Source organism: Orbicella franksi, chromosome 9 (genome assembly GCF_964199315.1).
Source record: "Orbicella franksi chromosome 9, jaOrbFran1.1, whole genome shotgun sequence".
In the NCBI taxonomy this organism is placed as follows: Eukaryota; Metazoa; Cnidaria; class Anthozoa; order Scleractinia; family Merulinidae; genus Orbicella; species Orbicella franksi.
This window is the reverse complement of record NC_138153.1, coordinates 12,513,449-12,529,635: the sequence shown is the minus strand read 5'-3', so window position 1 is coordinate 12,529,635 and position 16,187 is coordinate 12,513,449. Positions and strand designations below refer to the sequence as shown.

Genomic DNA, 16,187 nt, shown 5'->3' with positions numbered 1-16,187 from the left:
ATTTGCCGTTCTCTGTTCGGTCACTCGACCCGGCTTTGTTTTGGTCGCTTCCCTCGTGTTTATGAAGGGCACTTCATGCTGTGTTATAAGGAGTAATTCTTATTTATGTCATTTTTAGGTGATTTTTGTTTAGGAGGGCTCCACTGAAAACCGCCTTTGGCGAGTTGGATTCCCTCACTAAATATTATTATTATTATTATTATTATTATTATTATTATTATTATTATTATTGTTATTATTTAAGTAGAGTTGAGCCGTTAGATCGTGCCATGGCAAATTTTTATAGGTCATAGGTCGGCATGATTTCCGCTGTTATCTGCATGTCACTTCGTCGAGTTTGACACCTCTGTAATTTGCCATGTGTTTATACATTGTTTTGGCTCATTTATATTGCAAGCTATGTTGTTAAATCTCCAAGTATTTGCTTTTAAGGACCAAAATACGAAATTTACCGTGAACATGTTGCTTACTTGCATTCTATATTGTGACGCCTGGCCCGGCTGTGATTAAAACTGTTTGCAAGTACAGTAGTCAGTAGAGATTGTTGTCACGGATATCATATTTGCCCTCGTACGTTTTTCTTCGGAGACGCCGTAGCTTTACTTCAAGAAAGCTATACGTTTATCTTGAGACATTTTAATGTTTTTTGCAGCTATCTGATCGAGCTTATGTTTCTCAAGCTCGATGCTTATGTCTAATCCTCCTTTGGTCGTTCTGGCACCACATGATTCAAATGTAGCTATTCACGCGCAAACAAATCAGGATCGAAAAGTACATTACGCCATTGGCTAGCTCTATCTTGACCAATAGGAGTCGTGTTTGGCCTGTCAATCATTTTTATCATCATTCTCATTTTCGTAAAACAAACTCCCATTTTCGAAAAACAAACTCCCATTTTCGAAAACCAAACTCCCATTTTCGAAAATCAAACTCCCATTTTCGTAAAACTAACTCCCATTTTCGAAAACCAAACTCCCATTTTCGAAAACCAAACTCCCATTTTCGAAATACAAACTCCCATTTTCGTAAAGCAAACTCCCATTTTCGAAAAAACGAACTCCCATTTTCGAAAAACAAACTTCCATTTTCGTAAAAGAAACTCCCATTTTCGTAAAACAAGGCTCCCATTTTCGAAATACAAACTCCCATTTTCGAAAAACAAACTCCCATTTTCGAAATACAAACTCCCGTTTTCGAAAAGCAAACTTCCGTTTTCGTAAAACAAACTCCCATTTTCGAAAAGCAAACTCCCATTTTCGAAAAACAAACTCCCATTTTCGTAAAGCAAACTCCCATTTTCGAAAAAACGAACTCCCATTTTCGAAAAACAAACTTCCATTTTCGTAAAACAAACTCCCATTTTCGAAAAACAAACTCCCATTTTCGAAAACCAAACTCCCAGTTTCGAAAATCAAACTCCCATTTTCGTAAAACTAACTCCCATTTTCGAAAAACAAACTCCCATTTTCGAAAACCAAACTCCCATTTTCGAAAATCAAACTCCCATTTTCGTAAAACTAACTCCCATTTTCGAAAAACAAACTCCCATTTTCGAAAAGCAAACTCCCATTTACAAAAAAAAAATACCATTTTTAAGAAGTGGATGTCTCTTTGGGGCTTCCGTATAACTGTCATTGAAACTGGGGTAGATGTCGCTGAAACGTATTTAACCCAGTCCTGTTCCCTCCTTGAAATGTTGTCAAATTGTCATCATTCCCAGAGTGATCGAGAGACTGGGGTCTAGTATAATCACCATGATGGCGGTCTCACAGTGACCTATACAGTCGAAGGCCTCGTCGCTGGTTTATAAAGGTAAGAGAGTCTATAAGAATGCCTTTTTCATGTCCAGCTAAGCTATAGAACACAGCCTCACCTCTTTCCACCTCACTGAATACAGCAAAAGATAGTGCCTATGTTGTATAATACAGAATATACCATGGACGGTAGTTCGTGCTGGAAGGTGGACCCAAAGTCTCTGTATTTTCTGTCCTCGTTTTTTCCCCATGATTTAAGGGAATAGAACTTGCAGTTACAATAAATTAGAGCAATGCGATTGTCTTTTGAAAAAGCTATCAAATACATTGATCAAATGTTTTGAACTGTTATAGTCACTATTGGTTTTATGCCATATATGATAAAATGTAAACCATTTAATGTAATGAAAAGACATGCGGACTGCAGACTGCAGACATATCTCTTGTTATTTCCATTATCAAGTACTAACCATAACAGGCTAACCCAGGTGTTAATCAGGGTAATCAAAGTGAAAGTCTGCACTCCTGGTAGCTCGATTAGTGCTTTAGTTTAGTTAACTATTACTCAGGTTAGCCTGAATAATGCTTAGGCTAGCATGTTAATGGTAAGGAAGTGAAGCCTTGGAGCCGAATGGCTCGTAGCGGAAGGAGCTTATTTCGGTTTCTGTAGCATGAAGCGGCTAGGAGTATTTCCACTCCCCTTGGATGGGATGCTAGTCCATCGCAGGCCAGTCCCCTGCAATTTGTTAGGCTTACCCAACAATTTGCTGGTACCCATTTATACTCCTGGGTGGAGAGAGGCACTGCGAGGGGTAAGTGTCTTGCCCAAGAACACAACACGCTGCCCCTGGCCAGGGCTTGAACCCAGTCAGCTCGCTGCAGGAATGAGCGCACTAACCATGAGGCCACTGCGCCTCCCATGTTAATGGTAATTTAATGGTAATCTCGCGATAATTGAAATGGTAAAGCCATATTGTCAGTGTAAAACACAGACTGCAGACCAGGGAGTGAAATGCAAACTGAGGGCAAAATGCAGACTGCAGCCAGGGGTAAAATGCACACTGCAGACTAAAGACATTTTAAGTATATATAGTGTTATTTCCATGATTGAGTGCTAACTGTAACATGGTTATTCAGGCTAATTGCAGTGAAAGTCTGCACTCTAGTTAGCCTGAATATCACTTCAGTTAGACTCAATAATGCTCCATTTAACCTGTTTATGGTTTGCTCTCAATGATGAAGTCTGCATTTTACCTCTGGTTTACAGTATGCATTTTACTCTCAGTTTGCATTTTAGCCTAACACCATATAGTTTAATAGTCTGGGGTTTGCAGTCAGCATTTTACCCCTAGTCTACAGTCCGCATTTTACCCTCAGTCTTTGTTCTATCCCCGGTCTGCAGCCTTCATTTTACTTTGACTGCAATAAAAAGGTAATAGTGCTCCTATTAGTTTAAACAGTGTGCTGTGTGAGAGTACAAATTATGTATGCAGCTTACAAATAATGACAAATGCTCATGCCATCATCAGCCATTTTTGGCATGTGTAGTTACAGAACTTGCTTTGTTTTCAGAAGTCAAAAGAAACACAGCACATCTCTACTAAACAGTTAACAAGGGGACACCTGAGATGCTGTGTCTTTGTATTGAAGAATTTTTGAACCAAAATACTGTATTAATGCAGTTGTGTACGATCTAAGAGACCTAAGAGTAAGAATGTTTGCGGCCCATTTTTGAAAAAGGTGTAAAGCTTTATTATCAAGCAAAATAATAAAAAAAAAGCCTTGATCGTGCTTGTTTCTGTTTCAAAACCTTCTAAGAATTGAAGAGAGCAATAGAGAAGCTGGAGAAAATGCTCCTCTGTGGATTGTGTTTTACTTAACACTTCTTTCCCAGCTGCTCTCTCACAGCCAGTTTCCTGCTTCATAAGAGATCAAATTATGGTCAAGCCTTTTTTATATAGGGAGGTGTGGTGGCCTCATGGTTAGTGCGCTCATCTCCGGATCGAGCGGTCCGGGTTCGAGCCCTGGCCGGGGACATTGTGCTGTGTTCTTGGGCAAGACACTTTACTCTCACAGTGCCTCTCTCCACCCAGGTGTATAAATGGGTACTGGCGAACTTAATGCTGGGGGTAGCCCTGCGATGTACTAGCATCCCATCCAGGGGGAAGTAGAAATACTCCTAGTCGCTTTATGCTACAGAAACCAGGATAAGCTCTGGCCTGGTAGGCCACTTGGCTTGCATGCAGACTTTACCATTTTTATTTGTAAACTAGTATATTTAGCATGTGCCACTACACAGTTAGTGTTTAAACAATAGTTGTAAGCAAAACAATTCTTGTTGCTTATTTTAGTAGTTTGTTATGACAAAAACAACTGTGAGTGGTTAAGGGTTATCTACAGGATACAGTGTCGTAAAGCTATTCAAGTAACTGGTCACATTGTAGGAATGATGTGCAGTGAAGATGAATGTTGTCGTCATAATCTTTTTTTTTTTGTTAAAAATTGTCAATATGGTGTCCATATGGAATTCCAACGGGTCAATAATCATGATAAATTTTTATAAATTTGTTAGGTCATGTAGGTGGCCTTGTTGGGTTTACTCGAGAACCCTCACTTATCTGGAACACTGTTTCATGCAATTTGATCTAGATAAACTTGAAAAGAGTTGGGCCACGCTTTTTCAAGTTAACCCACATGCAATTAATTTTTAATTTTAATTTTCCCCATCTTTGTCTCTCCATGCCCCTTGTTGGTTTTTCCGTGTTTCTTTAAAGTTCTACAGTTAAGCATTTATACTGAAGATACTATGACCAGTTTCTCAGTGCTAAAATTTACTGAAAATTGAATGATAATTCCTGGTACCCAGTTTTACACCTGGATTAGACATTATATTATAAAAATCCATGTCTATGTATTGATCGATTTGATACGATCATGAGCCATCTGGGAGGTGCTCATGGTTATTATGCTCGTCTCCCGATTCAGTGGTCTGGGTTCAAGCTCTGGCCGGGGGTATTGTGTCGTGTTCTTGGGCAAGACGCTTTACTTTCACAGTGCCTCTCTCCACCCAGGTGTATAAATGGGTACTGGTGACCTTTATGCTGGGATAGCCCTGCAATGGACTAGCATCCCATCCAGGGGGCAGTAGAAATACTCCTAGTCGTTTCATGCTACAGAAACCGGAATAAGCATCGGCCTGATGGGCCACTTGGATGACATACAGACTTAGCCTTTTATGAGCCATTTACGAAAATAAATTCATTATCACATGTTTTGAGTTCTACAGTCTGGAGCAGTTATTGTCGTACTATGACCAGTTGATCAGTCATAAGCCTAAACATTGGGTGACCTAGCCCTGGTAATTTCTCGTACCCACTTTTGCACTTGGATAAAGAAAGGCACTGTGAGACACTGTTTTGCCCAAACACATAACACAATGATTTCAGCCTGGGCTGGAACCCAGACTGCTTGAACCATAGTCCAGCTTACTTACCATTAGACCACTATGCAACCCACATCAACTTTTAAGCACAGTGTCTTTGAATCAGTGGTGTTATAAATGTAATTATCAGTCAATTATGGAGATGCTTGATTCATCTATTTCTTAGTCTAGACTTAGTCTAGACTTGTTGAAAGGCGTATTTTCGCCCCATGTAAGGGAATCCGGAATCCGGAATCCAACATATTTTTGCCTTTGTAATCCGGAATCCAGGCCTTTGGAATCCGGAATCCAGCCTTTGGAATCCGGAATCCTACCTCTCGAAACCTTCTCTGTAAAAACTTTGATATCTGCTCGACTGCTTACTTGAAAGTATCATATTTGTCAACACGGCGGTGTTGTGGTCTTTGATTCTTAAATAGGCCAGGGCGCATGCATCATTTGTTGAAGACCACCATTTTGACATGCACTGTATTGTCTTTGTGTCAGATTTGTGACATTTTTTTCAAGTACAGCGTACTTTTTTAGAACTGTCAACACTGTTCATGGGAGTTGCTTGGCCCCATAGGGGGTTTCATTATTCCTGTACGTCGCCGGGTTTTCGTTATCAAGATGTAAGGAATCGAAGTTAATGCCGGAAAGTCCTGAATTCTCAATAAATGCGATTGCGGTGGAAGCGGTAGTTGACGAGCCTGCTTAAAGATAAAATCGAAGCTTAACCATTTAAAATTTTTGTCCAGGATGTACACCCCATGGAGTAACGCTTGCAGGCGCCAGTCAATTATTAAGTTACTTTTTAAATTTCCGGCGAGCGAGAAATTCGAGCTAGTGTGTTTATTCACTATTTCGACTGTTGGATCTACTGTTCAACATTGCGATGAGGATTCTAAAAGATGGGAAAACACCGGAGAAAGCATAACGCTGAGCGGGAAAGGTATGTATTAGTCATAAAAGTTTGTTTTCGACTCCTGCTTACGTGAATCCATGTGTGACACGTGTCGGGTATATGAACATCAAGAGAAATCTTTGTGCGGCATTTTGAATTAATTCGATTGTTTCTCGAACTTATGTTTTCACTTGAATTCGTATGCAGGAGTCCAAGAATAAAGAAGAAAGAAAAACAAAAACAAGACAAGGAAATTGCAAGGTTTGTAGGGTTAATTACGAAGTCCCGAGAGGTACGTTCCGGCTACGTTCTCTTTCGATCTCTAGCTCTGACACGTGCGATTATCGGCATCTGCTTGTCAATGGGTAAATATTGCCCGGGAAGTTATCTGAGTGTAGCGAGACTTGAATTTATTCCGATTCATTGTCATTATCGTACAGATGATACAGATCTAGAATAGGAATAGGCAATATAGGTCAATAAGCTAAGGCATGGTAACTTTGCCAAGAAGAACGTATCGAAACGTAATCGAACAGAAAGGGTGTTATATTTCGCTAGTAAAGGTAAATTCTATAAATTTAGCGCAATGTCTCTTCTATGCGAAACCAGGAGTAGGCGTACTTGTGGGTCGTAATTTTTGTTCCCAAAACATACCCAAAATTATTAAAAACTAGCAATGGTATATTGCAATTCCTGAGTTTTGATTAATTATATGAGCTCAACTACCATTGACCATAAATATCGTAGCCGATACGCGTCAACGAAAACAGTTGGGCGTTGCGCTTGTTGGATATGAGATCGTTATAGCCAACTCGGCGCTTCGCGCGTCGTTGGCTATCTTCCATCTTATATCCAACGCGCACTCGTGGAATAATTGCTAAATATACACTAAATGCTTTCGAAACACTAATTAACCGGGCGCTTGAATGCCAATGTTGCGGGAAATTTTCGACAACAATTTATAATTGATAATGCATCGATCAATTCCAGCTGTTACACCTCGGGGATTTGTAGGGCCCAGCTCCCCGGGGGCGGGGTTTTTGTACAACATTGTGTTACCCCGAGGGTGGTGGGCGAGAAAACTTGACCTATCGCTAGATCCATGCAATCGCCAGATAATGAAGACTTTGCTTTGCTTTTTCTTTTGTGGTCGATTCTGGAAAAGCAATGTATTGAAAAGTTGAAGGCCATGTTCCAAGGTAATAATAGTTTATAACCTCTGTTGCTTTTCCGTTGCCCGAAGAAACGTCTTTATACGTTCCGATTCAAAGCAAGACTATCTGAACTATCCATTAGAACTTTCACCCAGGCAGCAAGGCGCATGTTACGTTATTGAACATGCTTTTTGTTGTCAGGGGCGAGGATTTTGTAATTTGTAATTTTGACGGGGATTTTGTAGTCCCACGAAAAAAAATTCCCGGGGTTCGGCCGGTGGGGGAAGGGGATGGTAACAGCTGGAATCGATGGATGCATAACGCATTCATTAATTTTAGGTGGTCTAATATAAATGTATACGTTGTTATTTATACGTTTCTTTCTTTTTATTATTATTATTATTATTATTATTATTATTATTATTACCACTATTACAATACCTTTTCTAACTATTGGATACAAAACAAATCATGATGATCACCATGAAGTGACAGGGCAGTCACTTCCACCAAGGTTGGAGGGTGTAAGCTTATCAGGGCGAAGAACAACGCGTTTCGTTTTAGGTTGAGCCCAATCATTTACGATCATTTTACACTTAAAATCAGGAAGCCTGGTTTCAATAGTTGAAATGCGTAGCTTTTCGAATAGTTTGCCCCTCCTTAACCCTGTAAATTTTGACAAAACACCTCCGGCTTGCATTGTGCCAGTTGTCAGCAACGAACGGAGAAAAGGGATGTGGTCGTTCACTAAGTAGTTATTGTGAAGATGTCATCGAATGTGACATTCGTGCGTGTTTCAACTATTTAACCAGGGTTGTACACTTATTCATTCTCAACGTTTATTCCTTGGAATTAACAGGGGAAAAAAGGAGAATTTATTTGCTTGTCATAAACCACATTTTCATTACAAGCGGAGAAATGATAATAGGGTATTTTTATCTGAAGTTAGTGAACATATTGGTGTTTCCACAAATTTCTAAGCCAAAAAAATGATCTTATTTTGGTCAATGAATTATATATTTTTATGCAAATATTTCCTGCATGAAACTACTTAGGGAATGTAACAAGAGTTTTTAATAACAAATTGTCGAGAATTGTGCGGGAGATCGACAAGTCGCGAAGTAAATTACAGTACAATCCACGGGAACGGGCTTTCTGCACGAAGATTGTAAGTAGAGTGCAGTAACAAAACACTGAGTGTCAGACAGCGGCATAAGACTCTACGAGGTTTACTAATGTTCTAGTTATTGTTTTGTTGTATAAAAATTCCTACGGAACTCTAAAATAATGGACATTTTACGTAAATAAATTTATTTCAACCAATTCTTAAGTAGCTGCAACAAATGGCTTCGGCTATTGTTTGATGTACTAGTAGCTGTATTGGCTAAACACTGAAATAAAGAAATAAATAGTTTTAGCAGGCGATTTCAATTTGAACATTCAAAGCACCAAACTTCAATTCCTACTACTTTTGGTTCTGTTGACGATATAATCGTTTTGATGAGAACAGTTCGTCAGATAGCTTCAACGCTGTGGATTACTCAGTGGACTTCAGAGACGCCTCTTCTTAACAGGTACCCCAAAAAGTTAATTATTTTATCAAAAGTTAATTTAATTGATGCCGTATGAACTCCAGTTTAAGGATATTAACACATTTTGATATGTTGAAAAGAAAATGGTATTTTCTTTTTTACTCAATTCGTACTTTAATAGCAGAATCTGCTATCGCAGTACGAGTGAACATCAGAGTTAAAACCTTTGGAATCCGGAATCTCGGAACGTCTGGAATCCGGAATCCATAGGCATGGAATCCGGAATCCAGTCACCGGAATCCGGAATCCACGATGTGGAATCCGGAATCCAAGACCCTCTTGGATTCCTTTACATGGGGCGAGTATTTACAAGAGCATTCGAACACAAGTCACTCTATAAGACCTAAAACTGCCCTGAAGAAGCTGTGATTCATGAGTTTAGCGTCAAAAAGAACAGATGACTAGCTTTCGACAGAGATTATGATCCTGAGAGAACACATGCCCTTGTCCGATGATAATCTTTTTCACTGTATTTTAAGCTTCGCGTCTCGCTGTCAAAGTTATTTTTAGTCGCGGTCCCGTGATCGCGCAGTTTTGCCCAACGGGTCGCGTCCACCTAAATCCGAAATTGAAAATCTAGCGGGTTAAGAGAAAAAGATGAGTTAGTTTTTTTTTTTAAACTACCGCACTGTTAGCATTGGAAAACAGTTTTAAAGCGCTGGGCAGAAAAACTATCTTATAGCTGCTTATCCGAAGTTAAAATAGAAGTCGTGTCATTCCCATGCATGAATGATTTTTAAAACACAAAGCGCCATGATCGCCAAGACTCGTATTTCAAACCTACTCGAAAGAAAGTACTCAACTGATTGAAGCGAAAAGCATCTCTTTCTAAAGACATTTCAAAGCGCAGAACAGCTAAAATATTTGTTTCTTATTTTTTAGAACTTTCGTTCCGAAAAATCCCGATGCAAATTTTTGAATATTTAATTTCAAAGTTCTGTGTAATATTTTCCAAGGTTTGCAAGTCCACGGCGATAAAAAGCTGCTTGTTCGGAACTGCCGTATCGTTTGGATCGAGAGAGGTCTCTTTGGAAAGTATTTTCAAAGCGCTGGGCAGAATAATTGTCTTCTAGGTGTTCAGGGACGAATCAAAAAGTCTTGGGGGTGGGGGTTGGGCCGCAGCAGAGAGGGGGTTGGTCATCAGTTTTTTAGCCGCTGGTACGGCTTGGGTCGTTCAATTTTCAGCTTCTTATGGGGGTGGGTCATCCTATTTTATGACAAATAATTCAAGTCTTCAACTACTGGAACAGTTGGCCAGACGTTTAATTTTAATTTTCTGGGCTTCACCTCTCTTACTTTTTGGCCAGTCCCTTAGTCTAAGTTTACTTCGAAAATTAGTATTGTCATTTCTCTGCATGACTGATTCACATTAGGCGCTATAGCTGCTGACAGGAATTGCGTTCTAACCGCCTCTAAAGTCGGTTCTCAAAAAGTACTTATGGATGAAAGCGAAATAGGTCTCTTTGGAAAGCTCTTGCAAAGCGCCGGACAGTTAGAATTTTTCGTCCTCTTTCCTTACGAATTGCGCTCTGAAAATCCATGCAGGAACAGGGTTTTTCATATTTGATTAACTACTAATTTAAACTTTGAATGTTATTACATCATTTAAATTCGCCAATCAGGTGTGTTTCCTGAAATAGCCTCGCAGTTTGAGCACCGAGCTAAAATTAAAACGACTTACCTTTAAAACTAAAAGTAGAGAAAACTAGAGACCATAATGGCTGGTGCGTTGTACGACACAAGACCGCGTGACTGATTCTTGTAGACAAATCAATAAATAAATCAGCTCATGGCATATTGTGGCTAAACACTTCGTGTAAGCCACACAAAGAACATCTTCCATGTGTTTTCGAGAAAATAAGGGTTTCATGTTACATACCTTTTCGAGGAAAACAAAAGTTTGCTACTTCAACGTATTACTAAATTTGAAATAAACGAAAATCAACGCAAATACCAGAGCATAATTTAAAAGCTGTCTTTGCAAACAGTAATTTTAAGTTATTGTTGATTATGTCTTATCAAGGTGTCTGTCCGTTCATATTCTGCTAGGGGAAAAGCCCTGGGTACCAAGGTAAATACGAAGTGGGAGTGAGGCGGGCAGGGATGAGGACCTGTGTAACTACTATGCCTGAGCTAAACATTGAACTCTGCACTGTCTGAGATTATCTCACTAGTTTGATCATTTCGTTAGGAATACACGGTAGAGACATCAGTCTGGAAAGAAACTGAGGTGACAAAGTGTTTTGAAAGGGAATCAAGTCGACTGTCTGGATTAGCAAAGAAAAAAGCTGGATGTAGGGTGGAATAGAATATAAGCCAATCAAACCTTGCTCTAATAAATATGGCAACAAAGATCCGAGGAAAGGCACACCGACACAAGCGTTGTAGTCAGTTGTTTGACCAGTTGTCAGCTTATAAGCAACATGAACGAACTCACACAGGAGAGAAGCCGTATTCATGCAAGCATTGTAAGAAGTTCTTTAGTCAGTCATCACATTGGAAGGAACATGAACGAACTCACACAGGAGAGAAACCGTATACATGCCAGCATTGTAACAAGTGCTTTAGTCAGTCATTAGATTGTGTGAGACATGAACGAACTCACACTGGAGTGAAGCCGTATTCTTGCAAGCATTGTAAGAAGTGCTTTAGTCGGTCATCAGATTGTGTGAGACATGAACGAACTCACACAGGAGTAAAGCCGTATTCATGCAAGCATTGTAAGAAGTTCTTTAGTCAGTCATCACATTGGAAGGAACATGAACGAACTCACACAGGAGAGAAACCGTATACATGCCAGCATTGTAACAAGTGCTTTAGTCAGTCATTAGATTGTGTGAGACATGAACGAACTCACACTGGAGTGAAGCCGTATTCTTGCAAGCATTGTAAGAAGTGCTTTAGTCGGTCATCAGATTGTGTGAGACATGAACGAACTCACACAGGAGTAAAGCCGTATTCATGCAAGCATTGTAAGAAGTGCTTTAGCCTATTAGGAAATTGCAAGGAACATGAACGAACTCACACAGGAGAGAAACCGTATACATGCCAGCATTGTAAGAAGTGCTTTAGTCGGTCATCAGATTGTGTGAGACATGAACGAACTCACACAGGAGTAAAGCCGTATTCATGCAAGCATTGTAAGAAGTGCTTTAGCCAATCATCAACTTGCAAGCAACATGAACGAACTCACACTGGAGTGAAGCCGTATACATGCAAGTATTGTAAGAAGTGCTTTAACCACTCAGGAAATTGGAAGAAACATGAACGAACTCACACAGGAGTGAAGCCGTATATATGCAAGCGTTGTAAGAAGTGCTTTAGCCAATTAGGAAATTGCAAGAAACATGAACGAACTCACACAGGAGTAAAGCCGTATTCATGCAAGCATTGTAAGAAGTTCTTTAGTCAGTCATCACATTGGAAGGAACATGAACGAACTCACACAGGAGAGAAACCGTATACATGCCAGCATTGTAACAAGTGCTTTAGTCAGTCATTAGATTGTGTGAGACATGAACGAACTCACACTGGAGTGAAGCCGTATTCTTGCAAGCATTGTAAGAAGTGCTTTAGTCGGTCATCAGATTGTGTGAGACATGAACGAACTCACACAGGAGTAAAGCCGTATTCATGCAAGCATTGTAAGAAGTGCTTTAGCCTATTAGGAAATTGCAAGGAACATGAACGAACTCACACAGGAGAGAAACCGTATACATGCCAGCATTGTAAGAAGTGCTTTAGTCGGTCATCAGATTGTGTGAGACATGAACGAACTCACACAGGAGTAAAGCCGTATTCATGCAAGCATTGTAAGAAGTGCTTTAGCCAATCATCAACTTGCAAGCAACATGAACGAACTCACACTGGAGTGAAGCCGTATACATGCAAGTATTGTAAGAAGTGCTTTAACCACTCAGGAAATTGGAAGAAACATGAACGAACTCACACAGGAGTGAAGCCGTATATATGCAAGCGTTGTAAGAAGTGCTTTAGCCAATTAGGAAATTGCAAGAAACATGAACGAACTCACACAGGAGTAAGGCGGTATTCATGCAAGCATTGTAAGAAGTGCTTTAGCCAGTCATCAAATTGCAAGAAACATGAAGAAAAACACACCGCAGACAGTTCGTTAAAACACAAGCAGCAAGATCAGCACCTAAAACTAAGAAAACACCTGGAGCCGTCAACAACTCGAGGTACCAAAGATTCTAGTGTGTTGGTTTCTTTGACTGAAAATAATTTAAGCCAAGTTGAAAGCCTCACCTGTTGGATTTGTCAGGAAGAATTTAGCCTCGAGACATGTCTCTTGAAACATTACGATGATCATATGAGATAAAAACGACTCTTATGTCAGCCTTATTAATGTTTAAGCTATAAAACTTTGTCTTCGCCTTTTTTCTCCGCGCTGTAGGTTCGCTAGGACATAATTTGTTCTGCTAACGTTAGTGTTGGAGGAAAGTCGATTAACTTTTGAAAACGCGAAATCGAAAGTGCTAATAGCGGTAGGAAATAGAAATTCTCTGAACCTGCAGCAAACCTGACTTCCTGAGAAGAGACCCAGTATGTGATCTATTATCGCTGAAAGCAATCGAATTTAAGTTACAATAACAAAATTTCAAGTTACAATAAGCTTAATGCACAAAGCGAGATGTAATGTAGTTACTACACGTTAATTATCTTCAGAACTGACTGACTGGTTAGTTGGGAATCTCGTGTTGTCTTTACACGGTGATCTGTAAGCTCTTTTTCGTTTATCCCGCGGTTGGACTGAGTGTTTGTGGACAAAAGTTTAGTAAACCTGATTACTCTTTTTTTCAATTTTGTCACCAATGTTTCAGGTGATAAAACTGGTGATAGCCTCCTACCCGTACGATCTGTTTGTTCGTCACGCATTCTTGCAATCTTGCGTAACGATCCCAAAAGAGCAACTGCGTAGGGGCCGGGGCTAAACTGGTAATCGCTCTGACGGTATTTTTTAAGTCAGAGTGAAAATAATGTTGTTGCTTTGAAATATGAGCCACCCACTATGCAAGCAGAAATACACAGACTATTAATGTGGTTGAATGTCAGGGTCTCAAAGGACTTGTACCGAAAGGTTATATTGTATAGCTTTATAGTGAGAAGCCTTTGTGGTTTTATTTAGCAATCCGTGCGAGGTTGCCTCATCTTAACTCGATAATAGGGAGTTTAAGAAACCAGGACGCGACGTCGAGGACAACGTCGATTAAAAAATGATTTTATATTTTAAATACGAATCTTGCGATACTCTAAAGTCATTTTACTTTGTTTCTTTGTGTCAAAACTATCAGGAAACTGAATCTGGGATAGGGCGAAACGTTTGAAATAAAAATTTAAAAAAAAAATTGCCGTCGTTGTTCACGTTCCCTGGACAACCCAGAATTTGGTCATTTCAGGCATAGGACGGCAAGGAAATGTGCCAAGAATTATAGCGGTCATGCGCAGCCACTGTTCTACTCTTGTTAAACCTTTTGTTTAGCGACGCGTCCGTTGCCGTCGCCGTCTTGGGTTTCTTAAACTCCCTACTAGTGTCTGCTGAGTTTTGAAACTTAGACAGTTAAGTTGTTAGTTTTGCAAGCAAATGTCATTGTCCGAGGTAACTTACTCACTTTAATTAACTTTATTTACTTGGCAATTGAATTGAAAGGTACGTTATGTTGCACCGTGGATGAGTTATTTAGGAGCCAAAATATCGAATGAAAACTTCGTCCCTAAAGTAGCGTTATTTAGTATGTTTCTACACGAGAAGTGTTTTATGGGTTATTTGCATGTAATGGTAGTTTGGTTTATTCCTGGATGTAACTAGATCAGTTGGGTTTCACTGAAGATGAAAAGCGCTGTAATCCTTGAAATTTTAAAGTGGTCGATCTTTGAACAGGCGATGCTAACACATTTTTTGTGACTACTACATTATATTTATCAGTTCGTTTTGTTGATGAGATATTTGTTATGGCTAAAGCAATAAATACCATGTTAGTGGTTGATATGATTAGTACGCGAATTGCAAATGATTCTTTGACGTTTTTCTCTTGTTTACCCTGAACATGCTCGGTCGAGAGAAGACTGACATTCGAGCCGAAACACCTCGTTAATGGAATATATCTATAGAGGTCAATGCGCAGCTTTGTTTTCCGCGCGGCGAAATGAGGTACAAACGGAGCAATCAACATGCAATCATGCATGCTGCACATGGCACGACTTTGGGGCCGGCTGGCTTCGAAGTTTTTACACTGTTGGTCGCCAGCAAAAGTATTCTAGTTGTCTAATTTTTGTAGCCCTTTAGGCTATACCGTTTATACTTCAACATTCACATTTTTGGTGATCAAAACGTTTCAATGGATTGAGAACGTATTCGCTTGTAATAGTTTCCAGTTCTCGCAGGATATGTTTGTTCTCGAGTTCCAGGCCCTGTGCACACTATAATGCGTTTTTAATCGCTGTAGTCATTCATACGTATGCGGATTCGAAAGTGACGGTTGTATTGGGTATCAGCGTTTTCGAGCGTTTTGATGCGGATTACGAAAGCGATGCGGAAACGGTGGAGTGGATACGAAGCGTTTGACGAGCTTTCGAGAACGCATCGTTTCTAAAACGTAGTAGGGTCGACGGAGCGTCCATTTCAATTGGCCTTGTTGTCTACGTTCACCTTGGCTCCCCCAGAGAGGTTTTAGTAAAATCACTTCATTAAATAATTTGAAGCTTACATCCTTCCAAATCTCCTCCAGCAAATTAACTACTGGTTTGACAGTATCAGCTCACATTCTTGCCCTCTCTACAAGGATTCTGAAAAATTATGTAAGTGGGAAACTACTGCTGTTCTAATCCAAACCGAAGACAAAAATCAAAGGTGATTATTTGCAATTGGCTCTCAATATTTCGTCTCGTCTGACTACGGCGTTTTCCTGCCAGTCATATAATCCTCTAATGAAGACGAGCTGCATGATATTTATTCATAATAGGTTGTATTATATCTATGTTTTGCTTTATATTACTTCATATTTTTTTACCGTGGAAAAGTTGTGTGTGACTAAAGAGCCCTCCCCCCAGCCCCTCCCCCATCGCGGTCCCAGGCTTTGTTTATGAATGCTAACCAACCAAGAGACCAACCAACAATGAAATTTGTTCACATTACAAACATTACAACATAGTGTCCTCATTACGATTCATCTAATGTTATGGAAGGTTAATCCCTTAAACCTAGAAATCAGGTATCACAGGCACTATATTGCACAATGTAATGGCCCCGGTATGGTTTTGGATCAGAAGCCAAAACCCGAGGAAGTATCATAGAAGTCCACGCGTGAATGTATCTTGATCTCCTTATTCATGTTGATAATAAAC

General features: G+C 39.8%; 2 protein-coding genes across 3 annotated transcripts in view; both read left to right on the top strand.

Moving 5' to 3' along the window:
* LOC145498044 (uncharacterized) overlaps positions 1–16,185 on the top strand; it is a 34,769-nt gene extending 18,584 nt beyond the window's left edge. The window contains exons 1-2 of one of the 2 annotated variants that reach the window (XM_081477920.1): positions 4,117–4,179; positions 11,017–16,185. In XM_081477920.1, the coding sequence (XP_081334046.1) occupies positions 11,167–13,164 (1,998 nt within the window). In that variant the 5' untranslated portion in view covers positions 4,117–4,179; positions 11,017–11,166 and the 3' untranslated portion in view covers positions 13,165–16,185. Of the gene's footprint in view, positions 1–4,116; positions 4,180–11,016 lie in introns of those variants that run through there. The other variant, XM_081477921.1, reaches the window with a different exon arrangement.
* Positions 1–16,187, top strand: part of LOC145498069 (uncharacterized) — a 215,076-nt gene that overhangs the window by 130,215 nt on the left and 68,674 nt on the right. The gene's annotated exons all lie outside the window — the stretch shown is intronic.